General features: G+C 47.6%; 1 protein-coding gene across 1 annotated transcript; it reads left to right on the forward strand.

The window, feature by feature from the left end:
* The first annotated feature begins 10,791 nt into the window (after positions 1-10,791).
* On the forward strand, positions 10,792-16,373 carry NHLH2 (nescient helix-loop-helix 2). Its single transcript, XM_083482060.1, has 2 exons — positions 10,792-11,098; positions 15,789-16,373. The coding sequence occupies exon 2, from the start codon at positions 15,789-15,791 to the stop codon at positions 16,185-16,187; it is 399 nt and encodes a 132-aa protein (XP_083338186.1). The 5' UTR covers positions 10,792-11,098; the 3' UTR covers positions 16,188-16,373.
* Positions 16,374-18,924: the final 2,551 nt, after the last annotated feature.

The following is an 18,924-nucleotide window of genomic DNA, read 5'->3' on the forward strand; positions in this document are numbered from 1 at the left end:
AAGTCCATTTTGTGATATAGGTTTCATAATTTGTCACCTGGCAATATATTGCGAATCATGATGTGTGTGTGCTATGCAAAAATCACAATTCAGGAAAAACCATGACGCCACAGAGCTCCAACCTTGTTTCAGACATCGGGAAGTTATTGCGATGTTGAAAACCAGATACTGTCTTGCCCAGCCCTAGCGCTGAGCACTTGCACTGCGTGGGAGCAGGAAGCAAGTTGCCATGGGGGGTGTTTGTGTGCAAGGGGGAATTGCACAAAAGGAGGAGGGGGGCATGAACACAGGGTGGGGGTGAAAACGGGTGCAATGTGGCCTAAGAATAGAAGAGAGGGGGCTTCAGAAATGGGGCTGGTTAGGTGAAAAGCGAGCTCAGTACAGAGGATGCTCGGCTTGTGAACGTGGTCCGTGTGGGATGCACGTTCGCAACCCACAGTGTTTGCAACCTGCAGCGGCGAGTCTGCGCACGCGCGGGTTGCGATTCAGCACTTCTGCACATGTGCGACCACCGAAACCCGGAAGTAACCCGTTCCGGTACTTCTGGGTTTTGGCAGTCCGTAACCCCAAAAAAACGCAACCTGAAGCATCTGTAACCCGAGGTATGACTGTAGTTGCATGGGGTGGGAATGGGAATGGGAAACTATGGGGCAAATGGCTGGGGGCTCGACAGGCAGATGCACCGCCCCTGGTTGTTGTTGTTCTTATATTTCCAGCTCAATTATACTGTCTTTAGGAATTAAACAGATGCCGATGCTTTGCAAAATATCTCATTCCATTTCATAGCTAGACAAACAGATACGTCAACCAAGTTTTCACCAGTCTAATGAAGAGGCAAAGCAAACTAGCACAAAATGAAAATAGAAACCCCGCAGGGACAAAAGGATTAGTTCTGGTAACATTTTATTTTAACAGGGCGCCTCCATTTCACATTAACCATGCGGTAATATATTCAGAGGATACGGGAGAAGTGTCATGAAAGACTGGAAAGCTTTGGTGTCAGAAGCTATTACAATCCTCCCGGAAGCCTGTCTGCAACTGTGTCAAAAATGTCACTAGTGGTAGATGCTGGACTAGGGATGCCGCCCAAACTGGTAGGTGCCTCTAGAGAGGAACAGCTCCTAGCGCTCTCCAGTCATCATTGCCCCAGGGGGGAGCTACATGCATAATTGCTGTTGACTTCCCACACTGTTGGGCAACAATGCCATTTATCTCTATGTACATCTTGCTATGTTCTCTCCATGTCAGGTGCGGCATGAATGGGATGTAAGCCAGGGATGAGCGTGGTTGTCCCTGTTAGCAGTCCTGCTCCATGACTGCAGTCATGGGATTGTTGTCTATCGCATGACGGTGTATGTTTTGACTCCCCAGAGTGGGAAGTGACGGAGACAGGATGTTTGTGCTACTGTGTTCCGTGAAGTGGGACCCTTGTCCTTTGTTCTTTTTCTCTTTGCTGTCTGATGCTAGAGAGAGAGGGAGCCATGTTGCAGTGCTCCGTGTGTGTTTCTATGTAAATAAAGTAGATTAGCCAAAATGCTGAGTTGCTGTTACGCAACTGTGCAAACTCTACTGATCCCTAAGTGTTCCGGTGTCTGTTGGCATCTGTCATTGTGATGTTCAGGCTGAAGAAAGCTTTTGAAGTTTCCAATGAACGACCAGGAGGGAGAGAACATTCCAGTTGGGCATGTGTCTCTGCCAGGGTCCTACTTGAGTGTAGGCTGAACTCCTGACAGTCCCTCCCTCCCTCCTTTGCCTTGCCTGCTGGCTCCTACCACCTTCTTCTCTGCACCCAAGCAATGTGCGCAGGTGCAGAAAGACACCTATTGGCTCCTTTCCTTACATAGCAGCGCACATCCTTCTGGCCACCTCCCCAAGTAGTGCAACCTCCTGGCTTGCAGTCATGCTGCCTTTTTCTCTTTTTTTACCCAGACACCCGAAAATATTTAAGTCACCTGCGTTATTATAGTTGTTGTGGGACTTGACATCTTTCCGCAGGGCCTGCAAGACAGAGCTGTTCCACCAGGCCTTTGGCCAGGGCGCAGGCTGACTCCCTCCCTCGGCAATCTTCGCGGAGCTCTGGCCCAATGGTTGCCAGTGGCTTGAATTAATTAATTTTATAATGAATGATTTTAGAGTGTTGGTTATGCTGTACTTTTGTACTGTTTTATTGTTGTTAGCCGCCCTGAGCCCGGCTTCGGCTGGGGAGGGCGGGATATAAATAAAATTTACGGTATTGTTATTGTTGTTGTTGTTGTTGTTGTTGTTGTTGTTGTTGTGTTACATAATCATAGACACATAGACTAGTAGAGCTGGAAGGGTCATCTCGACCAACCCGCCTGCAGTGCAGGAACCGCCGCTAAACATAAATTGTGCCAATGAACACTAATGAATCTATAATAATAATAATTTATTTCTTGTACTGACAGATTATTAAAAACTACACAATTCATCAGACATTAAAAGCTTCCCAAACCAGGGTTGCCTTCAGATGTCTATGGAAGGTTGTATAATTGGTTATCTCTAATAATAATAATAATAATAATAATAATAATAATAATAATAATATTCTGAGTAGGACTAGCATTGGGTACATTGTTCTTGCAATCACAATTTGGGGGTGGGGAGAGATGAAGATTGCAACCTGCAGCCAGAACCTGTGCATGTTCCAGATGTGGCTCTGCAAAATGGAATCTCTCAACTTTTTTAAAAAAATAAAAGCAATCCAAATGTAAAAACCAATAGAAATGTGTGTGTGTGTGTGTGTGTGTGTTCGTGTGTGTGTGTGTAGAAACAATAACAATTCCATATATGTATAAAAACAATAAAAACTATTGCACACATAAAAACAATTGCATACATAAAAGCCAGACAACTGCATATGTAAAAGCAATTACAGTTCTTACATGATTTTATTAAATCAGAATTGTGGAAAGGGTAGGATGGAGAGAACAAGCAAACTGTACATTGGGCAGTTGCAGTTCTGGGGTTGAGGACATCTCTTCTAGAAATGAAGAGGTTCAGGAAGCAATTAATTAAGTGGCTGATAATAGAGTCAGAAACAGAAGCAGGACAGCGGCTTTTTTAAAAAAGCCAAGGCAAACCCTTGAGGGGAAAGAGTTGAGTTGCAAGCCCAACACAAAATGGCCCTGCAACTGGAAATGGAAGCTTCATAACAGAGAAAGGAAGCATCATCCACTATCTTCAAGGACAGCTCCTCCACTGTGCCTCCGTAGTGCATCTTCCTAGCCTTGCCTGAAAAATGATTGTGCTGCTATTCTGCCCCTTAAATCCTTAGCAGATCTACTGCTGTAAGATAAGAAGATGGAAGAAATAGTTGGAAAATGTCACAAATTGATGCCAATGTATTATGGACCCTTCATACAGATTCACAAAGGAGGTAAAGGGAGATTGCACATTGAAGACTTCATCTGGACATACCTGTGATCTGATTACTCCTTGTCTTTACCGCTGTGTGAAACATGTGGTTGTGTGAACTGAGAGTCCAGTTATGCAAATCAATCTCTGCTACAGTTCGTGATGCCTTGTGGAAGCAGGCAGAGAAAGGGGAAAGTTATCAATCACGGGATGGTCTGGCTGATCCTGGCTGCACACAAGACAACCTGAGAACTTACCGGTATTTGCTTCCATTCAGCCATAGGAGCAAACTCCTAGGGGATGAGGTCCCTTCGGCTCCCCCAACAAAATATTTTGAGGGGGCTGCCCCCCAAGTTGATGGGCATTGCCACTCAAATGGTGTGCGTGCGCCGCATTTTGTGATTGATTATGCAGGGCAGGGCTTACCTGGCACCCCCAATATTTTATTCAATTTGGCATGCCTGCACTCAGCCCTGAAGCTGGAAGGGATCCCACTCAAACAAAACTTATTACACACGAGCAATAGCTGCCCGGCAGAGCCGGCCCAATACATTTTGGCACCTGAGGCGAAATACAAAATTACTTTCAAATGCAGATGTTTCATACTGTTGCACACCACCCCAATCTCTGAGAGGTGTGAGATTCCAGGGACACCAGGAGCTTTACCCAGGGTTCATGTTTCCTTTGGGAAATGAGGCACATTGGAGACCCTGGTGTCTTTATGATATATGGTTCATTTACACATATCTACAACCTAAGCCTTCGATGGAGGGTTTCACTGCATAATCTCCCCCAAGAGAGTCTCCTTTCTCCCATAGCTGTAGGCTTAGCTTCAAACAGAAATCAACCTTTGTGCTCTCTTTCTCCAGCTGGCCACATTTACCAGCCTGCAACCATTTTTTCTCTACATCACATCCCACCCAACTCTCAACTCTACTTCAAATTCTGCCTTTTTCTTCTAACTAACCCTGAATTAAGGGAGGGCCTGTCTGGCACAGAGACCCCTCTTTTTGGCTTTCCTAATGGCTCATCACCCTCCTTTCCTTCTCCCAGTGGCCCATCACCTCAGGCGATTTCCTGAACACAATCAACTGTGTCCAGGGATTAGGACCCAGGCACTAGTTTAACTCTCCAAGCCTTGGTTAAATTCTAACACCTCCTGGACACAGGAATTTTGGGGAGCCTGGCACCCACAAACTCATAACACTACACACCACCCTGCCTTAACTGGAGAGGCTTTCTGCTATTACCTCACTGCTGCTCAGTTGTTCAGTTTTGCTTTCTCCCCCCCCCCTTTTTTTTTTTTTTGCTTCTTGGCATGTACATCATTCTAATTTTATTTCTAACCCTTCCATTAGCAGTTGGTTTTGACCTGCACAAAACTGGCAGTGTCTCAAATATAATGGAGTACATTGTTGTTGTTCCACTGCTGTATGTGGCCCATTGTTATAGCCTCAGAGTTGCGCACGCCGTCCGGTGTGGCTGGCAGAACCTGTCAATGGAGAGGCACCAGAGTTGAGGCCTCTGGGGCATTTCCCCAGTAATGGTGGTGGGGCTGAGATGGGGTTGCCAGATGGCTCAGCAGCAGCTCCTGATGCTCAGCTGTGGGCCTGGCCAGCGAGACCACTTGCCAAGCCAGTTGTCTGGAAGCAGCCCCTGGGGGCTGGCAGCAGGCTAGGTGCCACATGTGAACTTGCCGGGTCTGGCGACTGGAGGAAGGAGGGCACACATGATAATTTGGCCGTTCCTTTCTTTTTAGAGGTGCACGTGATCTGAATCTGTTGGATCTAGACCCAGAGTTGTCCCCTCCTGGAACTAGAAATGTGGACAGTTGGTAGCAGCTGCCCTTTGGGCTAAGATACGAGCACAGAAGAGTTGTGTTTGTGCCCATCTTAAGCCTCAGCCAGCCAATGCCAGAGCAGAAGGAGGGCTGTGGGTTTACTTTGGGTGGCTGGTTTAACGACAAAGGAGAGAAAGGGGGAAGGAAGGAGTCAGAACAAGGCACAAGAAACAAATGCAGCTTTGACAAAGGACCAAGAAATACAGCCATGCAAGGGACCAAGCCCAACCCACAGCCAGCCCAACTGGGTGCATAAGCCCCAGCCATCATGCCCAATGGTCAGAGACGATGAGAGCTGTAGCCAAAACATCCAGAAGGCACCAGTTTGAGGGAGATTGGCCGGCAGTGCTAGGTTTAAACTACGGAGATCATGTCCACATTCCCGCTCAGCTGCAAATCTGCTTAGTAAGCTTGGGCCTGTTGCTATTTATCAACCTGGCCTCCCTCACAAGGTTGTTGTGAGGCTAGCCATTTATTTCAAGGGCTTCCACCTCCCATTTCAGCAGAGGCTTCTAAGTCAGCTGTCCCAAGAGAGGGGGGGTGAGAATGTAATTGGCAATACAGTATTTGAAAAGCTTACCGACTGCCTTGAGTGCCAAGGCAGGCCAGCAATATACATAAACAAAGGACGAAAACAGTCAGTCCTCATGCAGCAATATTTCTAAACTGTTCCTTTTATTTATTTATTTTTTTACTTGGGCAGGACGGGGACAGGAAAAGCAGGACCCTGTGTAGTACAAAGATGCTTCTTTTAGTTAAAGGAACTAAAATAGGGTGCCTGTGATCAGGGCTGGTGCGATCCTTAGGTTAACTAGGCAGCCACCTTGGGCACAAACCTCAAAGGTGTAGCACAGTGGTACATTTGTTCTTGACCTGAAACCGTTCTTAACCTGAAGTACCACTTTAGCTAATGGGGCCTCCCACTGCTGCCACACCGCCATGGCACGATTTCTGTTCTCATCCTGAGGTAAAGTTCTTATCCCGAGGTACTACTTCCGGGTTAGCAGAGTCTGTAACCTGATGTGTTTGTAACCTGAGGTGTTTATAACCCGAGGTACCACTGTACTGACCTTTGAGAGGCGCAGTTTTATACAGATTACTTTGTGTAATATGCAGTCTTCAAAACTCCCCTTGTTCTAGGCACATTTTGCAATGGGGAATTTCATTAGCGCAAGCAGTATCTGAGCTCTGGGTGCAGTACTGCGCCTACAATTTCAGATTAAAACTGCAGAGTGGAAGGAAAGAAGGACCTTTTTCTGCCTCCCCACTTCCAGCTGCTCTCTGAAGAGGAGAAGAGACCCTCTTGAGAATATTAGGGGGGTGGGCAGGGGAAGCACTAGACCATGTGGAAAGTGAACATAATATTTTAGCTGCAGCTCATTCATTTTCAGCTTTGTATTCTTGTTATATATAAAAAAGTGCACCTAGACATTCTGTTGTTGCGCCCATAACCTAGGTTTAAGGTGCCATTTAGCTCCTAGCTTTCATATCTCGGTTTCTAACACTGGTTACAACTTTCTGATAATATTTTACTTTATATTCTGAATAATTTTATCAGTTCTGAAGTACTTTGTGCATTAGAATTGTTTTTTTTATGCATATTTGAAATGGAAAGACCACAGAGTTGATGGGAGGTTATGTAATATATATGCACATGGAAAGTGAAAAGGCACTTAATTTTAAACCTTACAGTCAGATCTTAATCTTATGTAGAAAATGAATTCATTTTTCTAGTGAGCTACAGCTGATTAAAAAAGGACTTTCTGGAGCTGAGTGCAGAAAGGCAGAAAAAGCTAAGGGGCAAGCAAACGGGGGGGGGGGGGCGGTGTTCTTCCTGAATTACCTTTGTACACAGAAAGCACTTGAAAGCACAAGAATATGTGGCTATACTCTTGCTGAAAATAGGGAGCTGGATGTGGTGCTCCTGCTACGAATTATATAAACTCTAAGACATATGTTTGACTCATGGGAGATATTTCTGGAAACCACGCAGAGGAAGAAGAAGATGTCAACAAAAGTGAAAATACTGCAAAGTCTGCAAAAGAAGATGCTATTGTACCAGACTTGAATTGCAGTGATCCTGCTCATTGCCCTAACTATTGCAGTGACAATTTTAAGCATCTTAGAATAAGGACCAGAGCAGATTGTATCACATAATTTTCCCAAAGACTCAAAAAAAAAAAAAAAAAAACAACCAGAAGATTTTTTCCTATACACTACAAGAGAATACTAGCAAATGGTAAAGAAGTGTGCTGCCAATGGTTTGATATATTCAACCTCAAAATATGTGGCTTTTTGTTTTTGCTGTAAGTTGTTTGGCAAAAGAAACAGTGCATCAGCCGTACCAGAAACAGGTTCAAAAGATGCTTTGAAACCACTGAGATGTTACCTTTGTTGCATATATGCTGCTTTAATAGAAATCTTTGACGACACAAACCTAAAGCGTTTATCTGAAAACACTTCCCAAATTGAAGCTAAGGCTCTTGCTGATGCAATTTGGAAATTCAAGTTTGTGGTATCCCTTGTTAGATGCTGCAACACCCTTTTTGAAGACAATCTTACAAGCTAGCTACTACAAAAGAAGGACGCTAATTTAAATTCAGCTACAAGCCAACTGCAGGTGACCAAGAATTACCTTGTGTGGGCTGCAGGTAGGCTGAGGGTTTTCAGCAAGTTTTGATAGATGCCACTGAGATTGCAAAGGAGCTAGAAATACTGCCAGACTTTGAGACAGAGCAAGCTAGAAAAAGAGAGAAAGAAATGGCAGTCTGAGTATGAGAAGAGGCACTGCAAGGAGGTTTCTACTATGCTGTCTTAGACATGGCCTTACAATCTGTTGATGAGATATTCCAACAGCTACAACAATATAATTCCCTGTTAGGCTTCCTGTATGATAGATTAGATAGATAGATGATAGATGATAGATGATAGATAGATAGATAGATAGATAGATAGATAGATAGATAGATGATAGATGATAGATAGACACACAGACAGACAGATCGATCTAGATCTAGATCTGTATGAGACTTACAGGCATAGGGCTGTATATAAATTTTAATAACAACAAAAATCTACTGAAGATGTACTTGAATTTGGAAAAACCTTTGATGCACAATGGAAGCAATGAAACTGATGCTGAAGATCTGTGCTGTGAACTTATAGCAATAGCGTGAAGACTTCCAAAGTCTATGCAACCACAAGGAATACTTCTCTTCATACTGCAACAATAACTCAAGGATAATGTTCCTAATGTTGCTCTAAGGATCCTTTTCACACCTCCAGTGTCAGTGGCAAATGGTGAACTCAGTTTCTCAAAGCTCAAACTTATAAAAAACTTACATATGCTCAACAATGTTGCCAAAGAGACAAGTTGGCTTGACAACTATCTCAGTGGAACATGCCCAAGTATCAGCTCTTGACCCGAAGGAACTGGTGGCAAAATTTGCAAAGGAAGTGAGATGGTGATGTACCTGAAATTAAAACTTTTAATGGACTTAAATTTTAACATCACAATTTACAAAATTATTCAAAATGATTTGTGTGCTAAAATATTTTCTTTTGTATTTGATAACCAAAGATCATCGTATTACTTATTATTGCAATTTTTAATTTTTTAGCAGTTTCAAGTTTTGTGCTTACCATTAAGCTTTTACCCATTTGTAAACCTTTTTTTCTTATCTCCTAAAGCATTACAGCTGGAAACCCCTTAGTTTCTATCCAACATCCTTCTAACATTCATTAATTTTACAATATTTCTGTAAATAGTTTTTAAATTTCTTCCAGTCTTCTTTCACCAACTCTTCTCCCTGGTCTCGGATTCTGCCAGCCATTTCTGCCAATTCCATGTAGTCGATCACTTTCATCTGCCATTCTTCCAGAGTGGGTAAATCTTGTGTCTTCCAATACTTTGCAATGAGTATTCTTGCTGCTGTTGTAGCATATATAAAAAAAAGTTCCGTCCTTCTTTGGCACCAATTGGCCAACAATGCCCAGGAGAAAGGCCTCTGGTTTCTTCAGGAAGGTATATTTAAATACCTTTTTCAGTTCATTATATATCATTTCCCAGAAAACCTTAATCTTTGGGCACGTCCACCAAAGATGAAAGAATGTACCTTCCGTTTCTTTACATTTCCAACATTTGTTATCGGGCAAATGATAGATTTTTGCAAGCTTGACTGGGGTCATGTACCACCTGTATATCATTTTCATAATATTCTCTCTTAAGTCATTACATGCCATAAACTTCATACCTGTGGTCCATAACTGTTCCCAGTCAGCAAACATAATATTATGTCCAACATCTTGTGCCCATTTAATCATAGCAGATTTCACCGTTTCATCCTGAGTATTCCATTTCAACAGCAAGTTATACATTCTTGACAGATTCTTAGTTTTGGGTTCTAACAATTCTGTTTCTAATTTTGACTTTTCCACCTGGAAGCCGATTTTCTTGTCCAAATTATATGCCTCCATTATCTGATAATAATGAAGCCAATCTCTCACTTTGTTTTTTAATTTTTCGAAACTCTGCAATTTCAATTTGTCTCCTTCTTGTTCCCAAAGAAATGTGGAAGGGATTCCTTCCGAAGGTGGTAGGCTCTCCTTCGCTGGAGGTTTTCCAACAGAGCTTGGATGGCCATCTTTCATGGATTATTTAGCAGGGGTTGGACTAGATGACCCTGGGACCCGTTCTGAATCTACATCATCATCAACAACAACCACCTAGTGCTTAAGGTCAGGGGTGGCGAGGGTTCTGCTTCTTCTTGCAGAGGATGCCGGACTGCGGGGTTGGGCAGCTCCAGCAGCAAGGCCGGCGACAGCTCCACACACGCGAGCGCCCAGCGGAAGCCGAAGGTGCACGTGTGAATCCTCCTCGGCTCGCGCATCTCCATCTCTCCTCTCCCGCGGATGCTGCCCTCCGAGCGGCTGGCTGGCTGGCAATCTCGGGGCCCTGAAACTCCCACCCGGTGACAGATGTCAAGTCCAATTAAGCGACGCGCCTCTCGCGGGCAGTCCAATGGGATCGCCCATTGGGTAGCAACTTCGACGCGGCTGGGCTGGGGGGGGGGGACATGCCGGCGCCTCCTCCCTCCTGCGCCTTTATAGCCAGCCGCTTCTCCGGGACACGAATCCGCCGGAACCTGCAGGGGATCCCGACGCATCTCTCCACGCCCAGCTCACCCCCAGCCCCCTTCCCGGGGGGGGCCCCGGCTGCTTGGTGGGCCCCCTCCAGACCTTGATGGGCAGCGCGGAGCCCCGCCGCCGGCCCGGGCTCCCTCCTTCCTCCCGCAGAAGGGCCAAGGCGGCGAGGGGCGACCGAGAAGGGAGGAAGGAGCAGGAAGAGGCGTCGTCGGAACAAAAGCCCCGTCGGGCCCGCCGCCGCCTTGCGCGCCCGCCGAGAGGACCGCGCTCTCCGTCCTCCTTCGCGCACCATCTCTTTTGTTGCGCGCCCCGATCATGGCAGGAGGCGCCGGCTGACCAGCCCCACTGGGAGCCTCGAGCCACAATTCAGCCTCCTCGGGCCTTAGAGAGACCTGCTTAGAGACCTGCCGAGGTGTCCTTCTCTCTCCCCCCCCCCCCGATGTTTTGTTTTTTCCCCCTAGTGCATTTTATTTCTCGTTTGTTGACAGTTGCGCTCTCTTCCTCCATTTCTGCCAGGCGATGAAAACGATTCCGGTCTAGCGATAGGATTTGTTTTTTATTTATTTTCCTATGTGGATCACTCCCCCCCCCGCCCCCCTCCATCTCTCTCCCCGTTTCTCCTTTTGTACTGTTTCATGTCCAAAGACTAAGATGAAGCCCTGCTGGAATTTTATTTGAGGCGCCGAAAAAGGGGGTCGGAGGCGTTGCAAGAAAGGGGGTCGTCAAGGCTCCGGCAAGGTAAAGTCCTTTAAAAAAATGTTCACGCGCACCAGGTGAGGCTGGCTGGGCAGGAAGGGAAAACAGGGCGATGGCTCGGTTAGGCCGTAGGGATTTGCGTAAGAAGATGCCTTAAAAAATAAATTCAAAAATGATGGTGATTATTATTTTTAAAAGGGCTCTGAAGACCCACGTTCCGGGGAGGCACCTTCCCTCGAGTCGCCAGCCTAAGTATATAGATTTACTTGGCAAGCAGAAATAAATGCCTTCGAAATCCGAGGCTCGCTCGGGCAAACCCGGCTTCCAGCGCAGAACTTCGGCTCCGAAGCCCAGCGGAGCCGCCTTCCAAATGCGCAGGAAATCCCATACAGACCCTCGACTTGTTAGGAGCGCTCCAAAAACATTATTTTCCGTTTGCGTTTCTCGTTTGCTTTTCAGCTGGACTATTATTTCCTTGTGAATATTAGTATTATTATTTTTAAATCTTAAACGCATTTCCCCCTGTTTTATATATTTTTTTTAAAAACACCCGATAGCAACTTCGGAGAGAAACGCGTCGCCTCCCCAGTCCCCGAGATCTTCTTCTCCGGGTTCAAGCCCCGGAACCGGGGACAAAAGCAACACTTCCGTAATTGGCTCATTGTTTGCCAAATAACACCGGTGGGCTTCGGAGATCCTGCGCCGCGCCAGGTTTCCAGGGCAGGCTGTTCCCCATCGCTCCCCAATATTTATTTCTACCGCTCTCCTTTAAATCTTTTGTAATAGTAATGATTTCCTCTGGCCTTAAACGGGGGGGGACCTTTTAGATGATGATGATGATGATGATGATGATGATGATGATTTCGATTTATATGCCACCTTTTAACCACAGATCCCAGGGCGGTGTGTCATTTTTGGTAATCAAACGAAAACACTGAGCTTTGCAAAGCCTTGGCAATAATAGTAATATTAGTAATATTAGTAATAATAATACAAACAATTTAATTGATGCTTGTCCTCGTCCTCAGGGACCCTCTCCCCTCCCCATCGCCTTTCCAGCTACTCAGGAACTTCACCCTCCCCTCCCCTCCCCCCCAGTTCCCCCCAGGTCTTCTCTCCTGCTTGGCACTGTATTGTTTTCTGAGATGCCCGCGTGTCCCTGGAAGTTCTCCCTGACAGATGGCAAGGCGCGCTCATTCCCTTGGCGATGGGTGGCGAGGGCCCTTCCGGATCCTCGCCCGGGGGCGCGCTCCGATCCCGAGCCAGGGCGGCTCCGGAAAGGCGCTCGCTCGGGCAACCGAGGTGGCCGGGGAGCCACTTGTGGGTCCGAGGGGCCTTGCTGGGGCCGCTTTCCCTCCTCCTCCGACTCCAGCTTCTCATTAACGGGTCTTGGGATAGAAAGGGGCGCCGAGGGCCATCTACTCCACCCCCCGACGGGGCAGGAAGCTCAGCTTGGGGTCCATTTGAGCGGACCCCGCTTAGCTTCGCACGTGCACCTGATTGCTGCCCCGCACTTCCTTCACCTGCTAAGCAAACTAAATCTACCGGAGCCGAGAGAGTTTAAGTGCCCCTGAATTATAGGTATTTGTATACCGCCTTTCATCTGAAAGTCACAGGGCGGTTCACAACATTGTTCTGGTATATGCATTTGAAAGCGGCGGGGCGGGGGGAGCACAGATTGCAAAACAGGCCCCCTTCTTCGCAACATGTTAACATCCCTTTGAACAGCCCCCCCCCCTCGCCTGCTCCTACGCGCGCAAGGAAAACCACCGGACGCTAAAACAAACAGGATCCTTGAACAAGAACAACACCCGGCGCTTTCTCCCTAAGGTTGCTGCTGTTAATGTACCGGTAGTTGGATCCTCGCATCGTCCACGATTCCCGACGGTCGAAATCTTGATCCCTTGCATTGTCTGGTCCATTGTTAGGTGGTGACTCGAAAAGGGATCGCTTTCGGGAGCTGAGATTCTCACCAGGAGAGGAGGGCACTCTCTCCTTCCGATGCCCAACTAAGAGTGCCCCACGTTGGCATTTTAACACCCCCATGTCCAGCAGGGGGGCCTTCGCCGACTTAAAAACCACATTCCTCGACGTTCACCGCGTTGGCATCCGCTAGCGAGGCGCAACAAACCCCAAATAGCTCCCCAAATAGTCTGACTTTCTGTATTTCACACCGAGGTCGGATTCGAGGCTCAGCCTGGGAGCGGGCCGGCCTTTTGAGTTCAGAACTGGTCTCTCCTTAGCAATGGCAACGTAACTTTTGGATTTGGATTTAGAAAGCGGGAACACAAAACCAGTCTTATTTGCGTCACTCCCACACACCCTTTACGTGGGAGCGAGTCCCTCTTTAAGGCAGCTTCGATCACTTCCGAATAAACCTTTGTAGGATAGCGCACCTCGAAACATTTAATGTCGATTCCGTGGTTTGGGAGCAGCCAGGGAGCTATGGCTTGGATTGCTAAGGCTCTTGCTATTTTTCTTTTGCAAACGAAACATAAACGGAGCAGCGGGCTTTTTTGAGTGTGCCCGCGCAGCTATAAATTAAGACAAAGTGTATAAATCAGAATAGATAAGAACGATTAACGGCCCGGTTACATAGTAGGTCCAACAAAGCGGCTACAGAGCCCTTCGTTTCAGCTTTCTCTCCTTTCCTCCGCCCTCCCGTCTATGAAATGTTCGGGCCCGTTGAGATTTCTGCCTTGCAGGGGGCTGGACTGGATGACCCTCGGGGTCCCTCCCAGCTCTGTGGAATTCTATGATTCTATGATAATGTTAATAAGCCCCGTTGATTAAGAAGCTGGATAAGATTCCATCCTGCCCGCCCTCAATGTGTTGCCTGAATTGCTGAAAATGTTGTGCTGGCAGATTGGTATCGATAGCATAGTGATGTAAACGCAATTGTAAAAAAACAGCAACGTAAAAACGGCAATAATATTGCTTGTGTGTGGAAGAGAGAGAGGGGGGGGGCGTGCGTTATGGACAGTTGTTTGGGAGTTTGGGCAGCGCGGCCTTGGTGGCTAAAGAGACACAGCTCTGACTCTGGCTCTATGCAGGTCCCTGCTTTGAATCTCGCTTCTCCTTTGGACTTAGACAGGGGGCCTAGACAAGGCACACCCCCACCCACGCCGCCCGCCCCGTTTGCAACTGCCTATGGACCAGTCGGGGGTCCTGGCAGCCCCCTGGAAGGAGAATGGCTCAAGGGTCGTTCCGCAGCCCTCTGCACGCCCCAAACGCTGCCCATGTCTACCTGCTGCTCTCTCGGTTGGCACCGTCTGTCTCAGGAGACAATGGAAGAGTAGCGATAACAATGCCGGTCTCCCCATCGGAGGCCCTTCTTCGTGTGAGAGGTCCAGAGGGGGGGGGGCAAGAGAGGCAGATTTAGGGGAGCGCGACCAGTGCGGGTCCTCAGGGGCGCCGCAACGAGGAGGTAGAATGGAAGGCGATAGGCGGGCGAGGGGCGCTGAATTTTGGCACCCCACAGGGTACCGCTGAAATTTGAGACCCCCGGTAGCAGCACCAGAAGGGGCCTTTTCTGAGGTGGGTCCTCGTTTGTGCAACGCTCACCCCCAAGAAGGCTCGCCTGGCGCCCTCCTTGCTCAGCGCCAGATTTATGGTGGCGCAGGTGGTTCTCCCGCAGAGGGTGCCGAGCCAAGAGGGCACAAGATTGAGAAGATCCAGAGTTGCGAAGACCCATTTGGGGGCACCAAATGTCGGCTGCACACCTGGCGCCATATTACGAAAAATTACCGAAGTCCGCCCCTCTTCACCTTTAGGCACCAGGCAAAAACGTTCCTCTTCAACCAAACCTTGGGCTGATTTACAACCTATATGCTTTTTAATGCGCTTGTGCGCGGGGGAGGGGGAGAATTCTTGGCAAGTTTTTTCACGCTTTGTAATTTGATCTTGTATTTCTCTATTGTGAGCCACCCTGAGATCTTCGGATGAAGGGCGCTCTACAAATTTAACAAACAAATACGGCAAGGGCTGTGCATGGCGAAGCGCTTTGCCCGCTTGGAAGTCCTTCTATGCCCGTCTTCTGCCTCCCAGCTGCCCTCGCCCAGAGCTTCCTGGCTCTCTTTGCCTGGTCCCTCTCCAGCCCCTTCGGAGCCACAGTTGATGGAAACGGGATTCCTCCAATGCAAAGCTTGCCCTGCAAAGCTTGCGCCAGTCGCAGTGAGGGGAGAGCCCAACCCCGTGGTTTTCAAGGCGTGTTGGCGCGCCACACTGGTTTGGCCGGGAGATTCAAGGGCAATCAAATAAACATTCAAACATTTCAGTGTAGCATGGTATGGTATCAAAAGAAATTTTATTTGCAGAATATGGATAGATCTGTTCTCAAAACGAGCAAAAGCATCAAGAGATCCCGAAGACCATCCCATAGTATAAATGAGATTGTCCAGCAAAAGGAAGCTCACACCTCTCATTGAGTTTGTGTACCTACTTTAGGTGCACATGTAAGAGGCTCGTTTCGAATTATACTTTGGGAAGCTGCGCCGCTTTCCACTTTCTGGACGCCCCACAATTATATTATAAAGCAGTTGTGTTCTATGTTATAAATCAAGCACTGCTGGAAGTTATTTCCTTTTGCTTGCCAAGGTATTTCTTCTCCGTAAGAAAAAAACAAAACACCTCTGCTTGACGCTTGGGCTCCCAGGCTGCCGTCGAGGGTGAGGGTCTGGCGCTCCACTTCTTTCTGGGCGTCGCTGCTGACGGTGCCTTCTCTCTTTGCCAGATGATGCTGAGCCCGGACCAGGCGCTGGACTCGGACCACCCGTCGTCGGCGCCGTCGGACCCGGAGTCCCTGGAGGCCAAAGGGCTTCGCAGCTGCTGCGCCTCGGACCTGGAGGCGCCCGACGGCGACGGGGCGGGAGGCGGCGAGGGTCGCCCGGGGCCGCACCCCCAGCAGCCGCTGAGCCGCGAGGAGAAGCGCCGCCGGCGCCGCGCCACCGCCAAGTACCGCTCGGCGCACGCCACCCGGGAGCGCATCCGCGTCGAGGCCTTCAACCTGGCCTTCGCCGAGCTGCGCAAGCTGCTGCCCACGCTGCCGCCCGACAAGAAGCTCTCCAAGATCGAGATCCTGCGCCTGGCCATCTGCTACATCTCCTATCTCAACCACGTCCTCGACGTGTAGGACAGGCGCGCGCCTCCCTCCAGGGGCGGCGCCCGGCGGGGCGGAGAGGGCAAGACACCCAGGGCCCGGGGCGGGGTTGACGGCAGTGGCAAGCCGGCAGGGGTCCCCCGAAGGCTCGAGGGCCCGTCCCAGGCTCCCCGGCGCTTTGCAGAGGCGCTGTCCGCACTGGAAGCCAAGCGCACCGGGCGCTCCACGCGGCTTCCTGCGCCCCAAGGGCGCGCTCTCCTCCTCCTGGCGCGCCGCTTCCTTCTGATCCCCGCCCTGACGCAACTCCCCCGCTCCGCGGTAGGGTCCCAATTCAGCAAAGTGTTTAAGATCCCGACGGCAGCTTGGCGGGAGATCCCTTGGCTTTAAGCTCGTGCCTTAAAGGGCTTTCCTGAATCGGGCCCTAACAGAAACTTGAAATGGACCGGGTCCCTTCCCCCCAGGGGTTCCCATGGGTGGGTTGCCGCGTGCCAGTTTCCCCCTACCCACCGGGCAGCTCCCACTGCAGAAAGTGGAGATCTTCTTTTTGGGGGGGCGGGAGGAAACAAAACCCACAAAAGACCCTGAACTGTCAAAGTGCCCCTTTCTCTAGATCCAAAAAGTCTCGACTGCTTGCGACCTTAAAACATGTGATCCAGGAGTGCAGTTCAAAAGTTACTATTTATTTTTTATTTTGGGTTAGCAGAAGTAGAGTATTTTCCCCCGAGATTATTTTTTAAAATTTTGGGAATGGTCAAGGTTTTGCGTTGAAGACTTTTGTGCCAACTGGTTTTCTATAGTCAAGTGTTTACATTTTCTTCTTCTGTGAAATAATTGTCTGACTTTGGAAGTGTTTGTTGGGAAGCAGATTGTGGGTTTCGTTTTGCTCTGGGTTTATTGCACCACTTCCCCTGTTTCTAAGCGTATTTTATATATTCAGACTTTGTCCTTGAGAATTTATTTTGTGTGTGGAATCAAAACTAGCACTTCACTTGAAGTTTTTTGGTTTTTTAATGTGTATGGTTATTCTGACTTGTAATTCTGTCTAAAAGGTATTTTGCAAACCATTTATAAGGGAAGTAGTTTTTGTTTGTTTGTCCGTATGTCTGTCCTTTTGTGAGCGTGTGTATATGTATGTGTGTTTTTACAGACTTTTTTGTTTTGTTCTTTTTAAGGGAAGAAACAGGACTACTTTCCTTTATGACAACCAAAAAAGTTGACAACCAGAAAATGTTTCATGCTCTTTTGCTGTGAATCTCTTAAAACAAAAGTACGTTTTAGAGAAAGAAAGAAAGAAAGAAAACCATCTGTTATCCAAAGATTTTAGTCTTTTTCAGGGTTTTTGGGTGTGTGTGTGTTGCTTTGTATAAGGCAATATTTTGTAGTGAAAATAGAAAATCTGGTTTCTATTGGAAGCGTTTTTCATATCTCTCATGAATGGTGCACTGTTTTGCATATAAATAAAATTATAAAGCAAAACTGGTTTCCCCCCAATGTTTTTAATTTTGGTTTGTCCCCCCCCTTAAGGTGAAAAAAAAACAAGACACCAGCTATTCCAAGCGTACAATCCATGAAGAGTCCCTCCCTTCTAAGCCACCTGAAATGTGTGGAACTTTTGCAGTAACCTCGGTCATAGATTGTCCCACTGGACTCTGCCCAGAGAAACAGGAAATCACTCTTGTTTGTCTGTGTTTAGATGGCTAGCCCTATAGTACTGCATAAGTATGATGCATATAAAATAGTTTATTCCTTCCCACTGTATATATATATATATATATATGTATGATCCTTTGGGAATTAGATTGTCCTCTTATTTGCTGATTATTATTAATACCCTTTTGCAGTGCAGTAGTGTGCGCATCTACTGAGAAGTAAGTCCAATGGAGTTCTATGGGACTTACTCCCAGGTAAGTCAGATTGCAACTTTGATCTGTAGAGAAAAACGCAAAAGAGTGAAAACTAGATAGAATAAAATGGGACACTTGGCTGCTGCTGCTGCTGCTGCTGCTGCTGCTGCTCTAAAGAACTGAGGTCTGAATCTGGTGTCCCTTTGCCTATTCTGGGAGCAAAAGGGACGAAAGTGAGAAGAGTAGGAAGAGAAATGCCTGGTAGGGCGCTTGTCATCTCTTTGGGTCAGCAAGATTTTTCTCTTATCTTTTGATTCTGTAAGGACATCTTTCAAAGCCACTTCTCCAAAAAGCTGACTGCCTGAAAAAGGTTCAGTGGAAAGGTTTACTTTAGAGGCAGCATCAGCGTTCCAGGACTTTGGCCACAGTCTAGCAGCTACCTGGGATGCTATTGCTCTAGCTTCAAATTGCATGGAGTCCATGGAAGCACCTGCCATAAAAGCCTGAGCTTTAAAGGGTTTGGTAAGAATCCGGTACTGTTGAGCTGGATCTTGGGGAGCAGATTGCAATAAATGCTCAAGCCAAACCATACATGCCTGAGCACATGGGGATGGTACGCAGGCAGCTGAACAATAAGAATTTGGAGATATTTGGCATTGTGTGTGACCCGCAGAGCCCTAGTTTTAGTCGGGTCTTGTTGGCTAAGAGAGGGATGGGATGTCCTTGGTTCAGCTCAGCCCCAGGAGGCAGCAGCCTGTCCTATGAGAACCCTTTGGGGATAATAGGTTTAACAAGCGCTTGTAAAGATTACTGGGTTAATGTATGTAAAGTCCATTATAGAAATGTTGAGTGTTATAATTCAGGAACAGTAGAGGCTTGAAGGGTGGCACACACTGGGAAGAGACTGGTGGATCTGACAGACTTTT

Source organism: Podarcis liolepis (assembly GCF_965112155.1).
Source record: "Podarcis liolepis genome assembly, chromosome: 17".
Lineage (NCBI taxonomy): Eukaryota > Metazoa > Chordata > Lepidosauria > Squamata > Lacertidae > Podarcis > Podarcis liolepis.

Coding starts and splice junctions, on each gene's coding strand:
- NHLH2 (XM_083482060.1), top strand. CDS start 15,789: ATGATGCTGAGCCCGGACCAGGCGCTGGACTCGGACCACCCGTCGTCG.